The sequence below is a fragment of the Lampris incognitus genome, chromosome 1, assembly GCF_029633865.1.
Source record: "Lampris incognitus isolate fLamInc1 chromosome 1, fLamInc1.hap2, whole genome shotgun sequence".
NCBI lineage: Eukaryota > Metazoa > Chordata > Actinopteri > Lampriformes > Lampridae > Lampris > Lampris incognitus.
In genome coordinates, this window is record NC_079211.1 from 131,689,656 (window position 1) to 131,708,870 (window position 19,215).

General features: G+C 44.1%; 1 protein-coding gene across 2 annotated transcripts; it reads right to left on the reverse strand.

Annotated features, from left to right (window-relative positions):
- Positions 1–5,944: 5,944 nt before the first annotated feature.
- On the reverse strand, positions 5,945–17,658 carry rchy1 (ring finger and CHY zinc finger domain containing 1). 2 transcript variants are annotated; one of them, XM_056285473.1, is made up of 9 exons: positions 17,199–17,658; positions 16,471–16,590; positions 16,098–16,213; positions 13,531–13,609; positions 13,398–13,442; positions 13,239–13,297; positions 13,011–13,040; positions 9,351–9,471; positions 5,945–8,708 (listed from the first exon to the last, which is right to left on the reverse strand). In XM_056285473.1, the coding sequence occupies exons 2-9, from the start codon at positions 16,525–16,527 to the stop codon at positions 8,499–8,501; spliced, it is 717 nt and encodes a 238-aa protein (XP_056141448.1). In that variant the 5' UTR covers positions 16,528–16,590; positions 17,199–17,658; the 3' UTR covers positions 5,945–8,498. The 2 variants fall into 2 exon arrangements, with proteins under 2 accessions (XP_056141448.1, XP_056141441.1); XM_056285466.1 differs by having other exon boundaries at positions 17,167–17,658.
- Between the last annotated feature and the right edge of the window lie 1,557 nt (positions 17,659–19,215).

A 19,215-nucleotide genomic window follows, 5' to 3' on the forward strand; every position in this document is an offset into this window, starting at 1 on the left:
ATGTCTTGCAGAATTTCCAGATGACATGAGTCACACAAAGGACAAATTACACTCGATTTAATTCTACAACTAAACTTTGCTTTTTAAACCATTGCACGCTGAACAAAACATACTTGGCAGGGGCCATTTATCATACAGCAAATAAGTTACAGTAGGGGTCAAATCCATCCATTATCCAGACCGCTTATCCTGTTCTCTCAGTGGCGGGGATGCTGGAAGCCTAACCCAGCAGTCACTGGGCGGCAGGCGGGGGGAGACACGCTGGACAGGCTGCCAGCCCGTCGCAGGGCTGAGACACACACACACACATCTAGCGACAATTTAGTATGACCGATTCACCTGACCTACATGTAGGTGTCAAATCAAGTGAAATGCCTTAAATATCGAGGGCAGGTGGCGCTGTCTAACTTTTCTCAACGCAAGGGGAAGCCATTCCGGTATTTACTACAAAATGGTTTAACTCTACAGAGACGGACTATTTTTACTTGCTTCTCTCTCTCTCACTGTTTATGCTGTACGCAATCCATGGCGACAGGCATGGGCGCAAGGCCATGAATACCGGGATGGCATCCAGCGCGTTATCTGTGCCTCCCAGTCAGGGGTAGTGGTTGTGTCAGGAAGGGCACCCAACATGACATTTTGCCACATCGTTGTGGATTGACAAGACCGCCATTGACACGCTCACAGGGCACCGATGGAAACGATCCCCTTGGAAATGAGCCGAAAGGAGATGCTGTACGCGGTCTACTAAAGCAGAAATGCCAGAAACTTTTTTTTTCCAGAGTGAGCCATGAAACGAGGAAACACGACTCTCTTTAACAACCACAGGCTGCTCGTAATTTGACTGCACTTATTGAATGGTTGGCATTCATGGTGTAATCTTTGGTTTATCTTGTATCAGTGGGTTCAACCACTACTAATGTACCAAACACTAGTGACAAGACTTCTACAAAGCTGAGAATAATTTAAAAATTAAAATAGGTATTTTCAATCATGTAGGTCGGGTGAGTTGCCAATACTAAATTGTCCCTGTGGGTGCGCGTCGGCCCTGTGATGGACTGGCGGTCTGTCCGGGATGTCTCCCCGCCTGCCGCGCAATGCCTGCTGGGATAGGCTCCAGCATCCCCTCCCCGAGCCCCTGAGAGCAGGATAAACGGTTTGGGTGATGTATGGATGTAATCTGAAAGGATTGTAGATCGTTTCCTTTGCCAGTCATCACTGCAGTCTTGGTTACTTTGAAGTTGAGCCTTTCCGGAAGCTGAGGATAACGGGCCTTCGTTTCAGATGTTGGCTTCCTATATGCTTGTAAATAATGGCTCTTGTGCCCTTGGGTCAAGAAACCTGATTTTAGTTATAATGGACCAGGTAAATCATCAGCTCAAGAAGAAGGAGAAAAAATCACAAACTGCGCTTGTTATAGTGACCTAAGTGCAATTAAATGATTTTTTAAAAATCATTTACGATAAGAATTCTGGTGAAACAACTTTGTTGGTGTGCCTACAAAACGTACCTCGTGCCTTCAGGTGAGCCTGCAGGTGGCTTCTGTTGACTTGTTTGTTCAAGATGTTCACGCCCTATGATTTCATTCATTCATTCATCCATTCATTATCCAACCCGTTTATCCTTACTCAGGGTCGCGGGGAGTAGAGGGGGCACGGGGGGGGGGGGTCCCCACCCAAATTGATGTTAAATAATTCCTGTTCAGAGTTTAATTACTTTGGGTATCAGATGAGCTTGAGTCCAGTTTCAGGTAATGTTTTTTGTTTTCTTGTTGCTTTTTAGGATTATTGCTTTTATGACTACTATAAGCAGTGTATTGTTGGGTATCGCATGTAGTGTTGTCACCATCATGCTAGTAAATGTGTACAATATCTGAAAGACAATTTGACGTGTAGCTAGATAAACAATTGGTACTGACGTCACATTTCGGTTACGTCATGAGCTGTAAACGTGTTAATTTGGACCTTTTGTATAATGAGGGCAGCCGTTATTTTCCCGTGTTATGTTAGTACTTTTGGCTGCTCCCGTTAGGGGTCGCCACAGCGGGTCATCCTTTTCAATTTCTCCCTCTCTTCTGCATCTTCCTCTGTTCTCATTAAAATGATAAAGGGGGCGTCCGGGTGGCGTGGCGGTCAATTCCGTTGCCTACCAACACGCGGATCGTCGGTTCGAATCCCCGTGTTACCTCCGGCTTGGTCGGGCGTCCCTACAGACACAATTTGGTCATGTTTGTGAGTTGGAAGCCGGATGTGGATATGTGTCCTGGTCGCTGCACTAGCGCCTCCTCTGGTCGGTCGGGGTGCCTGTTCGGGCGGAGGGGGGACTGGAGGGGGGGGTTAGAGTAATCCTCCCACGCGTTACATCCCCCCTGGCGAAACTCCTCACTGTCGGGTAAAAAAAAAAAGCGGCTGGCGACTCCACATGTACTGGAGGAGGCATGTGGTAGTAATAATAATATTAACTTTATTTGTATAGCACCTTTCATACATAAAATGCAGCTCAAAGTGATTTACATTAAAAACAAGGGAAACTATAAAACTCAACAATACAGATAAAATAAGTTAAAAGTAATAAAACACAGACCGAGGCAAAAAACAAAACAAGGCAAGAAATAAAACCACAGTACAAGATAAAAAATGAGAGTAAAAGAAATATAAAGTGGAATTAATTAAAAGCAAGAGCATAAAATGGGTCTTGAGCTGATTTTTAAAACTATCTATGGGCGTTGCTTCTCTTAATTGTTGGGGGAGTCTATTCCAAGCCATCGGTGCATAAAAACAAAATGCTGCTTCGCCACACTTTTTATAGTTCATTCTAGGGACACTGAGCAGGCCAGCAGCACCAGAGGATCTAAGAACACCATCAGATAAGCAGTCAGATAGGTATGAAGGTGCTAAACCATGTAGAGCTTTAAACACAAGTAAAACCATTTTAAAATCAGTCCTCAATGCTACAGGAAGCCAGTGTAAAGACGCTAAAACTGGGGTAATCTGATCTCTGGTTTTTGTTACGACCCTTGCTGCCGCGTTCTGTACTAATTGTAGCCTATCGATACTTTTTTTGGGGTAGTCTGCAGCCCTCCCCGGATCGGCAGAGGGGGTGGAGCAACGACCGGGACGGCTCGGAAGAGTGGGGGATTGGCCAAGTACAACTGGGAAGAAAAGGGGGAAATAAATAAACAAATAAAAGGAGGGAAAACCATTTCATGCTTTGGAGTTGTAACACCAAATATTTATGTATTTTTCAGATGTCAACATCAGGGAGAGCACACAATCAGTTTTGTCAGATTTGAGCAGATGGGCGGAAACTACGTCAGTGACTTTTCTCCACCTCTCCTTTGAAGAGTCTTCGAAATGCAACCCCGTCCAGCCAACACTGTCAACCCCACAAACCATCCACGCCATCAGGCCATAATCCCCAGAACTCCCTTGATGCTGACTCATCTAAGAAAAGTGTAAACCCTTCCCATGACACATACACCTGCCCCCCTACTTCCTGCGAAGGGCACCCCCCCCCCGTCTGTGGTTTGGGAAACTGAGTGCCCATATGACCCCCGGTGTCTTCATCGTCCCCCTTCCCCAAGTTCTCAACCCTCAGATGCCACACAAGGCAATAAAACTGCAACCAGCGAGCTCCCCGTGCAGCCTAGCACCTCCCACCCTTGTTATTCCTGACACCTCTGGGGAAAAGGATGCCTCAAGTATTTTAGCTACCCTCAGTTGGTCTGAGTGGAGCCCAAGAATGGAGTGCCAATTCTGGTTTGCCTGCTGCGCCCATTTTTGTATTTATGGGGGGGGGGGGGTCGGGACTCGCAGCAGTAAGGGGCGGGGGGAGGACGAGATGGGCCCCTCTTCGTGTTCCTACCCGAGGTTGCCAGTGCAATTGGCACCGCAGGAGGGAAAGGTGCGGTTTCTGAAAGCGCTGCAGTTGGAGAAGATCCCGTCTTCTCGGTCATGTGATCTCCTGTGATCATCTATCCAGGGGTCCAGACGCGCCATTCGCTCGTACGTAGTCATGTACAAGTTTAAGGCAATCCTCGCCGAAACGAGTCAAAATGTCTTGATGCATGCTCAAAGAGGAATGAGGAATTCTTACCTGGATGCATGCTCATGCATGCTCATCCAGATAAGAAAATCACAGAAAGTGGAATCATTCATCTGGACACAACGTTTATTGAGAGAGAAACGTTTTATCACTCATCTAAGTGACATTTTCAGTCTCAACTGACTGCAGGTATCCCCCTAGGACTCACCTAGGGTGCCAGAATGGCCAGAAACGCCAGTGCCCACACCTGCTCCTGTTGTTGAGAGGAAAGGAGCTACGATACTGTCTAACACGTGATCTATTATCCAGATACTGTAGCTTTGATCCTTACAGCCCTTATGATTAACTGTAATGCTGTTTACTAATTTCATATTTTTCCCAGTGTGAATTACTACAAACAAGTACAAACCAATGAAAATGAGTTTTCCAAGTAACAGATTTCCTTACAAAACCTTTGCTTTGGCATTCAACTTAATGAGTACATGTGATGAGACTAGGTCGTAGAATTGTATTGATATAGACTTAAATGGTCTCACTTCCTCTTGCCGTGGTTTGCACCAAACCCACAAAAACATGTTTACTTTGCCTCGATCTTTTATTCCTGGAATGTATTGGTGCTCTGTAATTTTGATGTCTTGGGTATTCAACATTTCACTCTTAATTGGCAAAGCATGGTCTGGGTTTAAGCGTATATTTCTAGGGACGTTAACCAAACAATGAATCATTTAGTGGCACGTTATTACCACAAATCTCTATGCGCATATAATAAGATGCCCAATTCATCCTGCCATTCATGCGAGGAAGAGAACATTTTATAGGTCTTGAGACTGAAGACCGAAGAGCTGAGCAGTGGTACCAGGTCTCAGAAGTTTCACATTAGATTGGCTGTGAACATCAGCACTAACGGAGGATAAGAGGATTCAAACTATCAAGGTAGGCCTGACAGGAGTAGCAGTTACTCACTGGCGTCTTTTACTTCCATCACATCAATCTTTTCACTTTATTGGTTTTTTTTTCCAGTTGATGAATGCCCTATTTTGGAATGAATCATCAAATGCTCAAAACTTGTGAGTTAATGGCCAAATAATTTACTATTTGTTTCAGCAAATGCATAACATTTAATAATGGAGCTGCTAAGGACCATTTTTTGTGTCATCTTTATGTCGAGCATGGCGTTGTCCAGACCGGTATGTTGCTCTTACTGTACAGCCAATCTTGGTAATGTGATGCAGTTTAAAATGTGAAAATATTGCCTATATTCAAATAAGTACCCGTTGATACAAAAACAGGTCTATCTCAACGGGGGTGCAGAGTCATCCGAGTCCAGTGAGTCCAATTCATCGGAGGAGACTGACACTCATACGGGTCTACCACAGACCACCCTGGAGCCCATGTTTATAGACAACAGCATGCCCAATGCCGTGGAGGAGACTGGCTCTCCAGAGTCCAACTCAGCCCTCCTACCCTCTTTAGAATCCTCTTCAAACTCACTGGATGTTAATACTGCATCCCTGCCGGAGACTGAGGACCCACAGTCCTCCACCGATACTGATCCATTGCTACTCATGCCAGATAGTGACCCTTCACTAACCTCTCTTGACACAAACATTTCTCAAGACATGCCAGATTCTTATCCTTTACAGGACTCCTTTGATGCTGATAGCGTGCCTATTCTGCCTGATTTGGAGGGCTCACAAAGCCCAGTGCTAGTAGACACCAATTCTTCCATTGATATTTATGGAACTGCTACAGCGCAACCACCAATCTCCCCCATCACACCCCAAACATCCCCCTCAGGGTCCACTCCTCCCCCGTCTCCAGATATCATCCAACCAATGCCACCACCTGCAGCCTCTCCTAAACCAGTACTAACTGAAACTACACAAGCCATGACTGATGTTCCTGTTTGTTTTACTGTCCACATTGCAACCCCTGAACCAGGTCCACCTAGAGGAGATAGTGTTTGAAGCTAGCCAGAGACAGAAATCAAACCTGTTATTTGTTTTATCTTTTATTGATGTTGGCTTTATCACTGCACAATTTGGAATTGTTTCTCCATTATTTTCCTGTCGCCTTCATACTTTGCATTAACTGTGGTTTTGGTTCCTCCCCTGTGTGTCAATGGTTTGGTCCAAGTCATGTTTCTAGTGCAGGCAGAAGCATTACAAATGACCCCGCCCCCCCGATAATTAACGACACTCATCTTACAGACAAGGGTTAGACTTATCTGGGGATACTTCCATAAACACAACCAGGCTAAATTGCAATTCCATATACTTGTTTTTTCCACATTTCCTCTCCTGAAAGTTGTTTTTTTTTTTTTAGCTGTGGTGCTAAACGTTGCAGTTTAAGCAACAATCCTGAAGATGGTTGTTTTACTTCTATGGTGGTACAGAAATCTGCCCAGCAGAAAACTGCCAAGCAGAAAATTGACCTGACCACTCAGGGGCTCCATATGTTCCAGCTGTTGACGTTGTACTATCTTTAAGTAAGGATCTTCTACACGCTTGGCCTGTCATATCAGCTTCTTAGCCACAACACCAGCTGCATCAAACCTAATTGTCTCACTCAGCAGATGTTTTTATCCAAAGCGGGTACATTTGTCTGCTTTAGTGACTACAACATTCCATGTATGTATATATCATCCAGACTGTAGCTCTAAAGCCAAACCATGAACCCTTTTACAGTGGCTCATTTTAATGGTTTCTTCCTGGTAAGGCTTTCCCAGGAATAAGATAGCATGTAATGTTTTTCATTCTCAACAAAATTAAAGAAGACATACAATTGAGTCTTAAAGATGGAGCAAAGTCGGTATGGCTGGCAAGCAGAAATGACAGATGCTCATCCAAGACCTTTACCAACAGGTACAAGATCAAATGATAAAATCAAGGCTTTGTCAGTGTTTAGTTTGATGGTGAAGGAGCTGATGTTATGGCACTGGGGACTGATTTTGAATGAATGTCTGGGCTGTGGAGTGCTCAAACACCACAGCATCCTTAGATGACTTTCAGAAAACCAAAAAGGTCATGAGGGGTGTAGCTTTAGAATATTAAGTAGGCAAAAATTCCCATCTGTATTGGCAAAGAAACTGATTCAGAAATGGACATTTGTTTAACAAAGGACCAATGCAGCTCTCTCCAAAAATTAAATCTACACAGCAAATGAAAAAAAAAAGACATTTCAGTTTATCTAAAATACTTCAGTATTGCAGAGCTCTGCAGATGTTTCTGAATTTCAAACATAAAACCATAATGAAAACAAAACACCACCAGTAGACTAATCTAAGTTGCCCTACAGTACAGCATTTAAAAAAAGTCACCTTTAAGATTTAAGCTACTAAATTAAACAGTAAGGTAAAAGGTCTTGTTCAGGCAAAAAAATGTATTTGTCAAAAAACTCATTATTAGTTAACAGCTGGAACACCACAGCTAATTACCTTGAAATTACAATGGGTTTGACTAGTTTCCCCACACCCAAGTTGTACTAATGGACAAAAGCCTGTTTCTATTGCAGCAGGTTGGGCCATATTTTGCCACAGCGAGGGAGTGAATATAAAAAGGTTAAGGTTTTCACACAAGAATTTTGGTTTGAGACAATAGCTGCAGTTTCCTGTTCCCAAATTAATTTTAAGTGAATAGGGATACAGGGATGCAGCGCTGCATCCCTATTCACTTACAATGCACCAGATTGGTGCATTTGTAAGTGCACCAATGGATTGATGCATTGTAAGTGCACCGATGGGGCACCAATGGGGAATAGGGATGCAGTTAATTCAGGGGGCAGCTCGGGAACCGCCACAACCAGGACGCGAACCCGTGTCTCCCACACCGCAGGCGACAACGTTAACCAGTTGACTAAATCCCCATTGACTGAAAGCAATTCAAGCATATCCCCATTGATTTAAAGCAATTCAATCAATGGGGATATGCAAGTCATCTCATTTCCTTGAATTGGCTGATGAGCAGTAGCAGTGAAACACAAATGTTTGATGAAAGAGAATGTGCTTTATTTTTAGAGAAAATGCCTCAGTTCAGTCTATTCAATTTAACTATTACTATTCAAAGGATAAGTTAACGGCTATTCCCCTTTTCTCACAAACAAGAGCTCCAGTCAGAGTCCTTTGGTGTGCAATTGAGGGGCTTGATGAAAGATCAATGATTTGGGCTTCCATAATTCCTGATCCTTCCCTTTAAGGTATCTGTAAACAGGAGATGATTGACGTTTTAAAGAAACCTTGGGTGCCTGTGGTTGTGGATTTGTTTTTCTATCTCAAATCTGAATGCTATGGCTCTGATTCTGATACTTCTTATTTATGGTTTAATTTAATGCTGGCAGACTAAGAATTTCAACATTCAAATGAAGTCAATCTGAAAAAGCATTCCAGCAACATGCTTAAAAATCTAAATGTAGCTGTGGGGATGGTGTGCATCCTAAGGTAGCTCAGGTCTCTCAGGCTAAGGTTGCTGCTCTGGCTCAGTGTCTGTTTCTGCCTCGGTCTCAGTGTCCAGATCTGGTTCCGGTTGTTGAGGTTCCTGATGCTGTTGTTGAGGCTGCTGCATAAGCCCACCATCTTGGGCTGTGTTGTAAGATCCGCAGCTACTGCACTTCATACCCAGCACATGGAAAGACACTGTGCAATGGGCTTGGCAGTCATTACAAATAATCTACAACCAAGCAAAAGTTAGATGTATTGGGATAAGTAATCTGATAACTTTTATCGGATTTCAATTATTAGACGAGCATGTAGATTTCAGTGGGTAGTTAACGTTTCAGTCATCTGGTTGAAAAGAACAACATACACTCAAATTAATGTTTGAAGTAAATAAATAAATATAAATACACCTTTTAAACTTGCCCTGTGTTTACTTATTGGATCACTAAAGAAATTAACTGAAACTGTAGGTTAGAGTATAAATACACCTTTAAAACTTGCCCTGTGTTTACTTATTGGATCACTACAGAAATTAACAGAAACTTCAGGTTAGAGTAGTTTATGTGTCTTGAAATACTGGTTGATCCTGGAAAGAGGTGACACTTGAAATTGTCGTCTTTCCACAGGAATACATGCTTGTTTACCTTCATAATCTATCAATGTTTGGGAGCAAAGTAACCCAACACTGACTGAAAGCATTGCCTGTCTACATAACTAGTGGTGACATGGTGTCACAAATGCCTATAATCACTTTTAACAAACAAGGAGTTGGAGGGATAAAAGAAGAATATGGCCTATAGTGCATATGATTAGTGTGTTATCTGAGGCTAAAATTTTAGGAGTTGAAATCTTTGAACTGATTTTGGCATCCTACCTTTACAGTAGCATCCTGGTATTCAGTGGGCATTGGTGACTGGGCAATCTCTTTGTCTATCTGATCCCAGTTATCCTTCATGTTAAAGGCGGAGTGCATACAAAGAGGACAGCGATATGCCCTGAGAGAAAGATAGAAGAATACCACTTAGGACAAGGGCTTCATTTAGAGTTCTATACTGACCCCTCTCCAGATGACATTAGCAAAGCAGAGGTCTGGTGATTGGTAATCATCACTTCTCAATGAAAGAAATGTTTTCCTGCATGTAATTTCTATGATTACCCGGTAAAAATTCTGCTTGAAATTATGATTGTAATAAAAAGATTAAATGGTACAATTCATAATAGTATGCATCGCCAAGGCTATGTGGAATACTGCGACAATATAAGTGCACTACTGACAACAAACACGACATATCTTGCCATCCATTCAACATTGTGAATTTGTTTGGAGAAATTGAGACAAATGAAAGCCTCAAATAAAAATTAAAAGTGATGCAACATTGGCTGGTTTTCTCACATGCAAGTAATAAAGCAAACAGCATTTACAAAGTTTGACCAAAAGTGGCAGAAATGGGGCTGACAGCCGCTGTGTGCATCAGTTATGGACTGTACTTTTCACAATGATATCCTTAGGTCATTTAGAGCCTATCTAGATTATCATATGGTGTTTCAAGCAAATAATAATTATCATCTGGCATCTTGATTCTAAGGTTGCAGTGGACTAGAGTAGAAAGGGATGTTTTCACGTAGCAATGTGTTAGGTGTTTTTGTAATCTTTTAGAAACAATGGTGTGTAACACATTCACATGGGTGTTTGGCAGGATCACCACAGTCCACACTATTTTTACACCAAAATAACTGACTGATATGAGCAACGCAAATTGGCTAAAATCATGCTATTGACCTTACCCTGTTAAGAGAGATTACAAACAACAATTTTGCCAAAAAAGACTTACAGAGAAATTTCACCAATTTTCAACCCGTCTATCAGCGACGCAGTTATTCCTGATCACTTGCATCTCTGGGGCGGCAGTGAAACAATATTTTTCCAGCCACTGAGTGATGTATCATGACATCATCACCTCTACACGTCCCACCCTATCCCACCTCGCTCCCCTCTCCCCTGATGAGGTGCTCAACCTCATCACTCTTCTTCAGTCTATAGCACCTGAACTCCTTCCCTTTCTAACCCACCTCATCAACACCTCCCTCCAGGCAGGATGCTTTCCATCTGCATTCAAGACTGCTATAGTCACCTCCCTTCTCAAGAAACCATCACTTAACCCCTCTGACATCAAAAACTACAGACTGGTTTCCCTTCCACCCTTTCTATCCAAAACTCTCGAACATGCTGTCTTTAACCTACTTTCTTTGTACCTCCACCAGAACAACCTCCTGAACCCCAACCAGTCTGGGTTCAAGGTGGGTCACTCAACAGAGACGGCCCTCCTTGCAGTGACAGAATCGCTGCACGCTGCAAGAGCAAACTCTCCTCTGTCCTGATACTCCTGGACCTGTCAGCTGCATTTGACACAGTGAACCACCAGATCCTCCTCTCTACCCTCGAGGGGCTGGGTGTCACAGGCTCTGCACTCTCAATGTTTGCATCCTACCTAACGTGTCGCTCCTACCAGGTGACATGGAGGGGATCTGTGTCAGAGCCTTGCAGACTGACTACAGGCATTCCACAAGGTTCGGTTCTAGGTCCTCTCCTTTTCTCCCTGTACACGACATCCCTGGGTTCTGTTATTCACTCGCATGACTTCTTTTACCATTGTTATGCTGATGACACCCAGCTGATCTTGTCCTTTCCTCCCTCTTGACACACAAGTAGAGACACGCATTGCTGCTTGCTTGATTAACATATCGGAGTGGATGGCGACACACCACCTAAAGCTCAATCTGGACAAGACAGAGCTGATGTTCCTCCCGGGAAAAGGTTGCCCACACCAAGACCTGGCCATCACCATTGACAACGCTGTGGTGACGCCAACTCGGACTGCGAGGAATCTGGGTGTGATCCTGGATGACCACTTTTGCTTCAAACGTTGCATCAGTTGCTCGCTCCTGCAGATTTTTCCTCTATAACATCAGCAGGATTCGCCCATTCCTCACCGACAAGACGGCACGGGTGCTCATCCAGGCTCTGGTCATCTCCCAGCTGGACTACGGCAACTCCCTCCTTGCTGGCGCCCCGCCATCGGCCATCGGACTTCTGGAGCTTGTTCAGAAAGCTGCAGCTCGCGACGTCCGCGGTGGCGTAGCGGTCTAAGCATCGGCTTGGTGTCGATGCAGTTGCCCACTGGGGACTGGGGTTCGCGCCCCGGTCTCGTCAGATCCGACTATGGCCGGACTCGATGAAGCAGCAATCATTGGCAATGCTGTCTTCGGGAGGGGGGCGGAGTCGGCTTGTGTTCGTCATGTGAATGCGTCTCTGTGTGTGTCGGAAAAACAGTGGTTCGGCTTGGATTCGCCTTGTCACGAAAGTGGGGAGGCGCTTTCCTTCGAGACTGCCGGCCGGAGAGATGCAGTTGGCGAACGCATGCAATACGAGGGTGGGTGGTTGAATTAAAATAGGGATCAATTGGCCACTAAATTGGGAGAAAAAAGGGAAAAATCAGAAATAAAAAAAAAAATAAAAAAGAAAGCTGCAGCTCGTCTGGTGTTCAACCGCCCTAAGTTCTCCAACACAACTCCCCTTCTCATGTCCCTACACTGGCTCCCAGTAGCTGCTCACATCCAGTTTAAGACTCTGGTGCTAGCCTACAGTGCAGTGAAAGGAACAGCTCCTTCCTATCTCCAGGCCAGGGTCAAGCCCTACACCCCCGCCCGACCACTTCGCTCTGCTGCCTCGGAACGCCTGGTTGCCCCATTGCTCAGAGGCCCCTGCTGCCGATTGACCCGGTCACGGCTGTTTTCTGTCTTGGCTCCACACTGGTGGAATGACTCCCCACTGATGTCAGGACAGCGGAGTCACTGCCCATCTTTCGGCGCAGGTTGAAAACCCACCTCTTCAAGAACTACTACCCTGTTACTTGCTCTTAGCACTTATTGTATTCGCTCATTTAAAAAGAAATCTCTTTCTTGCGCTTTTACTTTAACACTGGTTTTGCTGTTAGATGCTTGTTTAGAGAGAAGATGCACTTATGACCTCTGATGACTAGTAGTTCTCCCGATTTCCTACGTTAAATGCACTTATTGCAAGTTGCTTTGGATAAAAGCAACTTAATGACTGCTAAATGACTGTAATGTAATGTAATGTAATCATTTGGTGGCTGGCAAAACTACAGCCTAGCAGGATTTCCAATACTCTAAACACACTGTTCAAAAAACACATCATTCTCTCGCTTAAGGTACATTTCCGATGGTGGAAATGACGTCCCACAACACTTGTGCAGAGGATTTTATAGACGATGATACAGAAGCTTGCATTCTAGTACACGGATGTGCTGTCTGCCAATATAGCACACAGTGAGGACTTTATTGCTTCAGTTGACTACATCACTCATCAGGACTGACTGTGCGCACACAAAACCATTGGTGAAATTTCCCTTTAAGTTACCCATTACCCTCAAATAGTAATATAATTTTACACAAAATGGGCAAAAATCTTAATAGCTAATATATCATCTGAATAGATATTTTGAAACTTACTTACCCAGTTCTGACCATGTCATCAAAACATGTCCTGAAGGAAGAAAAAGTGCTAAAACATTAATTGGTTGCTTAAACAACAGGCTTGAAACCCTACATTTAAATAAGATATATTTGGCAGAGAAAAAAGGTCATGTTAAACATCATCACACCAGTAAAAATGAAGAAAATGTGTGATATGTTGACCACTTTGTCCAGCAGTGCACTCACAAATAAGAATTGTAAGTCATACCTATGTAGAAGATGGCCACAAGGAAGAACATGAGCTCCTATTCTGGAAGTGTGGATGTCCTGAATTGTTAGGAAAATGATACAACAAAGTATCAGTGTTAAATAAAACATGGATGGAGAATCAAACAATCACTTGGTTATCTCATCACATTGTGCTTACCTCCATACACACTGGGCAGTTTTGCCTTGAAACATTTTCAACACACTGAAACAAATAAAACGGTATTGGTAAAATGAACAATAAAAAGAGGGCGGAAATGACACAGATCATAACAGGAAAGAAAAACATTTACCTTGTGTTTTCCCCTCAGATCACTGGCTAAGCAGAGATTGCATTTTTCACAATGAAAATACTTCTTCCTCGGCCCAATCCTGTGTTGGTCACAAACCATTATCATTACAGTGGTCACCTGGGCTATCTCAAGCAATACACATTACTTTATGGGTAAAATGTAAAAGCATGTTAGAAGCAGACATGCCAATATAATAGTTTGTGAAGTTTTCCAAAACACTGCAGCAACACCTCAAAATCAACAGCAGCTCACAATTTAGTAAAATTACTTAATGATCAAACAAGACAAAAGAAAAACTACACTGTTTACACGAGATGAAAATGTCATGAACATATCTTGTGTAGCTTTTATTGCAAAAACAATATGGGCAAATGTTAATATCCATCCATCCATCCATTATCCGAACCGCTTATCCTGCTCTCAGGGTTGCGGGGATGCTGGAGCCTATCCCAGCAGTCATTGGGCGGCAGGCAGAGAGACACCCTGGATAGGCCGCCAGGCCATCACAGGGCCAACACACACACACACACACACACACACACACACACACACACACACACATTCATACCTAGGGACAATTTAGTACAGACGATTCACCTGACCTACATGTCTGTGGACTGTGGGAGGAAACCGGAGCCCCCGGAGGAAACCCACGGGGAGAACATGCAAGACAGCATGGTGGCGCAGTGGTTAGTGCGGTTGCCTCACAGCAGGAAGGTCCTGGGTTTGTGCTCCGGGGTTGTCCAACCTTGGGGATTGTCCTGAGTCATTCTCTGTGTGGAGTTTGCATGTTCTCCCTGTGTCTGCTCTGGTTTCCTCTCACAGTCAAATGTTAATACGTACACTACCGTTCAAAAGTTTGGGATCACCCAAACAATTTTGTGTTTTCCATGAAAAGTCACACTTATTCACCACCATATGTTGTGAAATGAATAGAAAATAGAGTCAAGACATTGACAAGGTTAGAAATAATGATTTGTATTTGAAATAAGATTTTTTTTACATCAAACTTTGCTTTCGTCAAAGAATCCTCCATTTGCAGCAATTACAGCATTGCAGACCTTTGGCATTCTAGCTGTTAATTTGTTGAGGTAATCTGGAGAAATTGCACCCCACGCTTCCAGAAGCAGCTCCCACAAGTTGGATTGGTTGGATGGGCACTTCTTGCGTACCATACGGTCAAGCTGCTCCCACAACACCTCAATGGGGTTCAGATCTGGTGACTGCGCTGGCCCCTCCATTACCGATAGAATACCAGCTGCCTGCTTCTGCTCTAAATAGTTCTTGCACAATTTGGAGGTGTGTTTAGGGTCATTGTCCTGTTGTAGGATGAAATTGGCTCCAATCAAGCGCTGTCCACTGGGTATGGCATGGCGTTGCAAAATGGAGTGATAGCCTTCCTTATTCAGAATCCCTTTTACCCTGTACAAATCTCCCACCTTACCAGCACCAAAGCAACCCCAGACCATCACATTACCTCCACCATGCTTAACAGATGGCGTCAGGCATTCTTCCAGCATCTTTTCATTTGTTCTGCGTCTCACAAACGTTCTTCTTTGTGATCCAAACACCTCAAACTTGGATTCATCCGTCCACAACACTTTTTCCAGTCTTCCTCTGTCCAATGTCTGTGTTCTTTTGCCCATCTTAATCTTTTTCTTTTATTGGTCAGTCTCAGATATGGCTTTTTCTTTGCCACTCTGCCCTGAAGCCCAGAATCCCGCAGCCGCCTCTTCACTGTAGATGTTGACACTGGTGTTTTGCGGGTACTATTTAATGAAGATGCCAGTTGGGGACCTGTGAGGCGTCTGTTTCTCAAACTAGAGACTCTAATGTACTTATCTTCTTGCTCAGTTGTGCAACGCGGCCTCCCACTTCTTTTTCTACTCTGGTTAGAGCCTGTTTGTGCTGTCCTCTGAAGGGAGTAGTACACACCGGTGTAGGAAATCTTCAATTTCTTAGCAATTTCTCGCATGGAATAGCCTTCATTTCTAAGAACAAGAATAGACTGTCGAGTTTCAGATGAAAGTTCTCTTTTTCTGGCCATTTTGAGCGTTTAATTGACCCCACAAATGTGATGCTCCAGAAACTCAATCTGCTCAAAGGAAGGTCAGTTTTGTAGCTTCTGTAACGAGCTAAACTGTTTTCAGATGTGTGAACATGATTGCACAAGGGTTTTCTAATCATCAATTAGCCTTCTGAGCCAATGAGCAAACACATTGTACCATTAGAACACTGGAGTGATAGTTGCTTGAAATGGGCCTCTATACACCTATGTAGATATTGCACCAAAAACCAGACATTTGCAGCTAGAATAGTCATTTACCACATTAGCAATGTATAGAGTGTATTTCTTTAAAGTTAAGACTAGTTTAAAGTTATCTTCATTGAAAAGTACAGTGCTTTTTCTTCAAAAATATGGACATTTCAATGTGATCCCAAACTTTTGAACGGTAGTGTATATCATTTAAAAATGAAGAAAATACACATGGTACATTAATATTCAACCATATTTTTCGTATCAGCATTGTAACCCATTCACAAGTTGTACTACATCTATTGCTCACCTGCATATCCCACAGGGCTGGCAGTGGTACTGACTCTTATCCCTGTCAAATAAGTGGCAGATATCACAGTAATACTCCCCGAACTGCACATGACACTGCTGGCAAGTCTGCTGTGCCTAGAAGATACAATTATTTATTCAGCAGTCTATCAAACAACAAACTTTGCGCACTTGACCAAAATGTCTGAAATAGTTTCATTTTCTGTTAGGATGATCAAGCAGGGACAAAAACTCACTGCAATACCTCATGGGGGGGGGGGGGTGTCAACTTACCAAAGTTTGTCATCATTGATTTGATGTTGCATGGCTCATTGAGATGAAGGAATTAAACAGATACTGGCTGCTTGCCAGCTATTTCCTCTGACATTATTTACCTGTTGCAGGGTCTGACAGTCGGAGCATTGCACCTCTTTGACCTTGAAGCGGTCCATCTGATGGTTCTCCTCTGCATCGTGGCACAGTCGACAGACATACAGTTTGCCACAGCAAGGAGCCTTGAAGAATTTAACGAAATAAGGCAATGGGCATATGGAAATACAGTCGATTTCGCGACTTTCTGAGCTGTGTTTTGCTTGCTGCAGAGTATGAGCTTGGCTGTGGCAGTTAACCCACCATATTAACCCTTTCCGTTAACATTGCAGTTAATTACTATCTTTACATGCATAATGATAACAGCACAGTGTCGTTAAGGCGGTTAAATTAGCATAGTGACGTAAGATAAGTAGTTAACGCTTGGTTAGCGAGAGAAGCCGATAGACTGACTGCAAGCTCGCCGTCGGACCGGCAACTCTTGATTTAATATAACTAAAGGCATCCGTATCATTTTCTAATGACTGGCAAGCTGACATGCCGCTTCACAGAATTAAATTCACTGACGCAGACGTGTGCTAGCTAGCTAAGTCCTTTGCTAACTAGTACTTTCAACAACTAATGTTAGCTATTTGTGGTTGCTAACGTTTGTTGACTGTCACGCTTTTGACAGGCCAGTTGAGCTACAATGTAGAATACATAACGGATAAAGTGTCATGACTTAAGTTAAACGTGTCCTGCAAAATGTTAAAACGTCTCACTTTCAACAAGCAGCTGCGCACGTAATGCTCACATCCAACAGGGGAAGCCATTTTCAATGTAGTCACAGTTACGGGTTGCCTCCACCCGGGAGCTGTTGCGTCCTTGCTGGGCCTCCATACCCAAAATGACTTGCGGTCCGAAGAAGACCGAGCATCCCCGATGCCGAACATGACGTAATTTCCCCGGCAAATCTGACTGTTTTTGGCATTATTTCCATGCATCCATTATCCAAACCGCTTATCCTGCTCTCAGGGTCGTGGGGATGCTGGAGCCTGTCCCAGCAGTCATCGGGTGGCAGGCAGGGAGACACTGGAAAGGGGCCGCTAGGCCATCACAGGGCCGACACACATACACACATACACACAGTGACAATTTAGTAAAGCCGAGTCACCTGACCTACATGTCTTGGCATTATTTATGTCCGCATATGTCAAGTATGTCCTGAAGTAATACTTGGGGTAGTATTGGTCGAGTATCAATGACCACACCGGGTTATAGAACTCAGGTTTAATCGTGGCTCAGTAGGCAGACGTAATAACCATACATGGTAGTGGTGTAACCATAATAACAGTCCGGGTAGTACATAACACCTAGTGTAGTTCCAGTGGATATACATGGCGTTATATCACTACATCCCCCCTGTTTAGTTTCCAATTTTTTCATTACACAGAGGTTGCCTTCTCTTTTTTTTTTTTTGACAACACACTCAGAATTGTCCATCTCAAAAAACAATAAACATATTCAGAGCCCTCCTTTTGTGTGTGATTGTCTCTACTCATAGTCCTTGTAGTGAGCTGGTTTGGAAACAGCTCTTCCATATCTTGTGCGTACTGTCTTGTGTGTTTCACAGGTTTGGCTGGAAGAAGTTCCAGCTGCATGAGTGTCCCGTTGAGGTTCTGTGAAGCGGGTTCTTGCGCTCCTCAGTGCATGGGGGTGGTGAATTTCCCGCAGGTGGCTCCTGCCACGTCTGAGTTTGTTCCCATTTGATGTTTGCACAATGTAGCTCCTTGGCTCATCGCACTTTTGTACGACGGTGGCTGGATACCAAGTCCCTTTTTCCTTGTTTAGGACAGATACGTGCTGTCCGGGACCGAGTGGAGGTAGTTCTCAGCCGCTGCTACGGTCATGATGTTCCTTCATGTTTGCTGTTCTCTGCTCCAGGTGGAGTCGGTTTTCCTCCTTGCCTGGGTCCCCTCGACTCGGCAGCAGGGTGGTGACCGGCCTTCCGAAGATCAGTTCTGCTGGTGATGGTAGTTTACTGTCGATGGGTGTTGCTCTGACCTGTAGTAAGGCCACTTGTATGTTACCTCCTTGTCTCATGGTTTTCTTTACAATGGATTTGATGTGTCGCACATGCCTCTCAATGAATCCATTGCTTTTTGGATAGTGGGGTGAGCTTGTCACATGCCTGATTCCCCAGTCAGCCGTGAATTTCTGGAACGCATGCCCTGTGTACTGGGGTCCATTATCTGTAAGTATCTCTTCAGGCCTTCCAAAAAGAGACATGTACATTTCCATTTTTTGTGCAACTGCCCGGCTGGACACAGGCATGGGCATTTCATCCACTAGAGGGAACTTAGAATATCTGTCCACAATCAGTAAATACTGATGTCCATCGATCTCGAATAGATCAGAAGCTAGGGATTGCCATGGTTTTGACGGTGTGTTGTGTGGGTTGAGAGGTTGCTTTGGATTTGCATCCTGATGTTCCACGCATACGCTACATGACCTGCAGACTCTTTCGATGTCATCGTTCATTCTGATCCAGTAGACACTTTCTCTCGCCAGTCGCCGTGTCTTTTCGATGCCCTGGTGTCCTACATGCAGCTGTTTGAGTATAGAATCAGTCATGGAGTCTGGGATGAGCACCTGTCTGCCTTTGAATATGACTCCTGCTTCAACTGCAAGCTCATCTCTGAATGACCAGTACTCACGTAGTTGTCTTGGTAGAGCTTTGATGTTGTCTGGCCATCCCTGGTGGATCAGCTCTTTCAGTGCATTGAGTCTGGGGTCGCTGGTGGTTTCCGTGCGGAGTGCGGAGTGCGTCC

What these genes read in the sequence shown, in the direction of transcription:
- rchy1 (XM_056285466.1), bottom strand. Translation starts at nt 17,388, where the DNA reads ATGCATGGAAATAATGCCAAAAACAGTCAGATTTGCCGGGGAAATTAC. An exon ending in CAGCCCTGTGGGATATGCAG is followed by an intron (nt 13,610 to 16,097) that starts GTGAGCAATAGA and finishes TGACCAACACAG; the next exon opens with GATTGGGCCGAGGAAGAAGT. An exon ending in GATGACATGGTCAGAACTGG is followed by an intron (nt 9,472 to 13,010) that starts GTAAGTAAGTTT and finishes TCTTTCTCTCAG; the next exon opens with GGCATATCGCTGTCCTCTTT.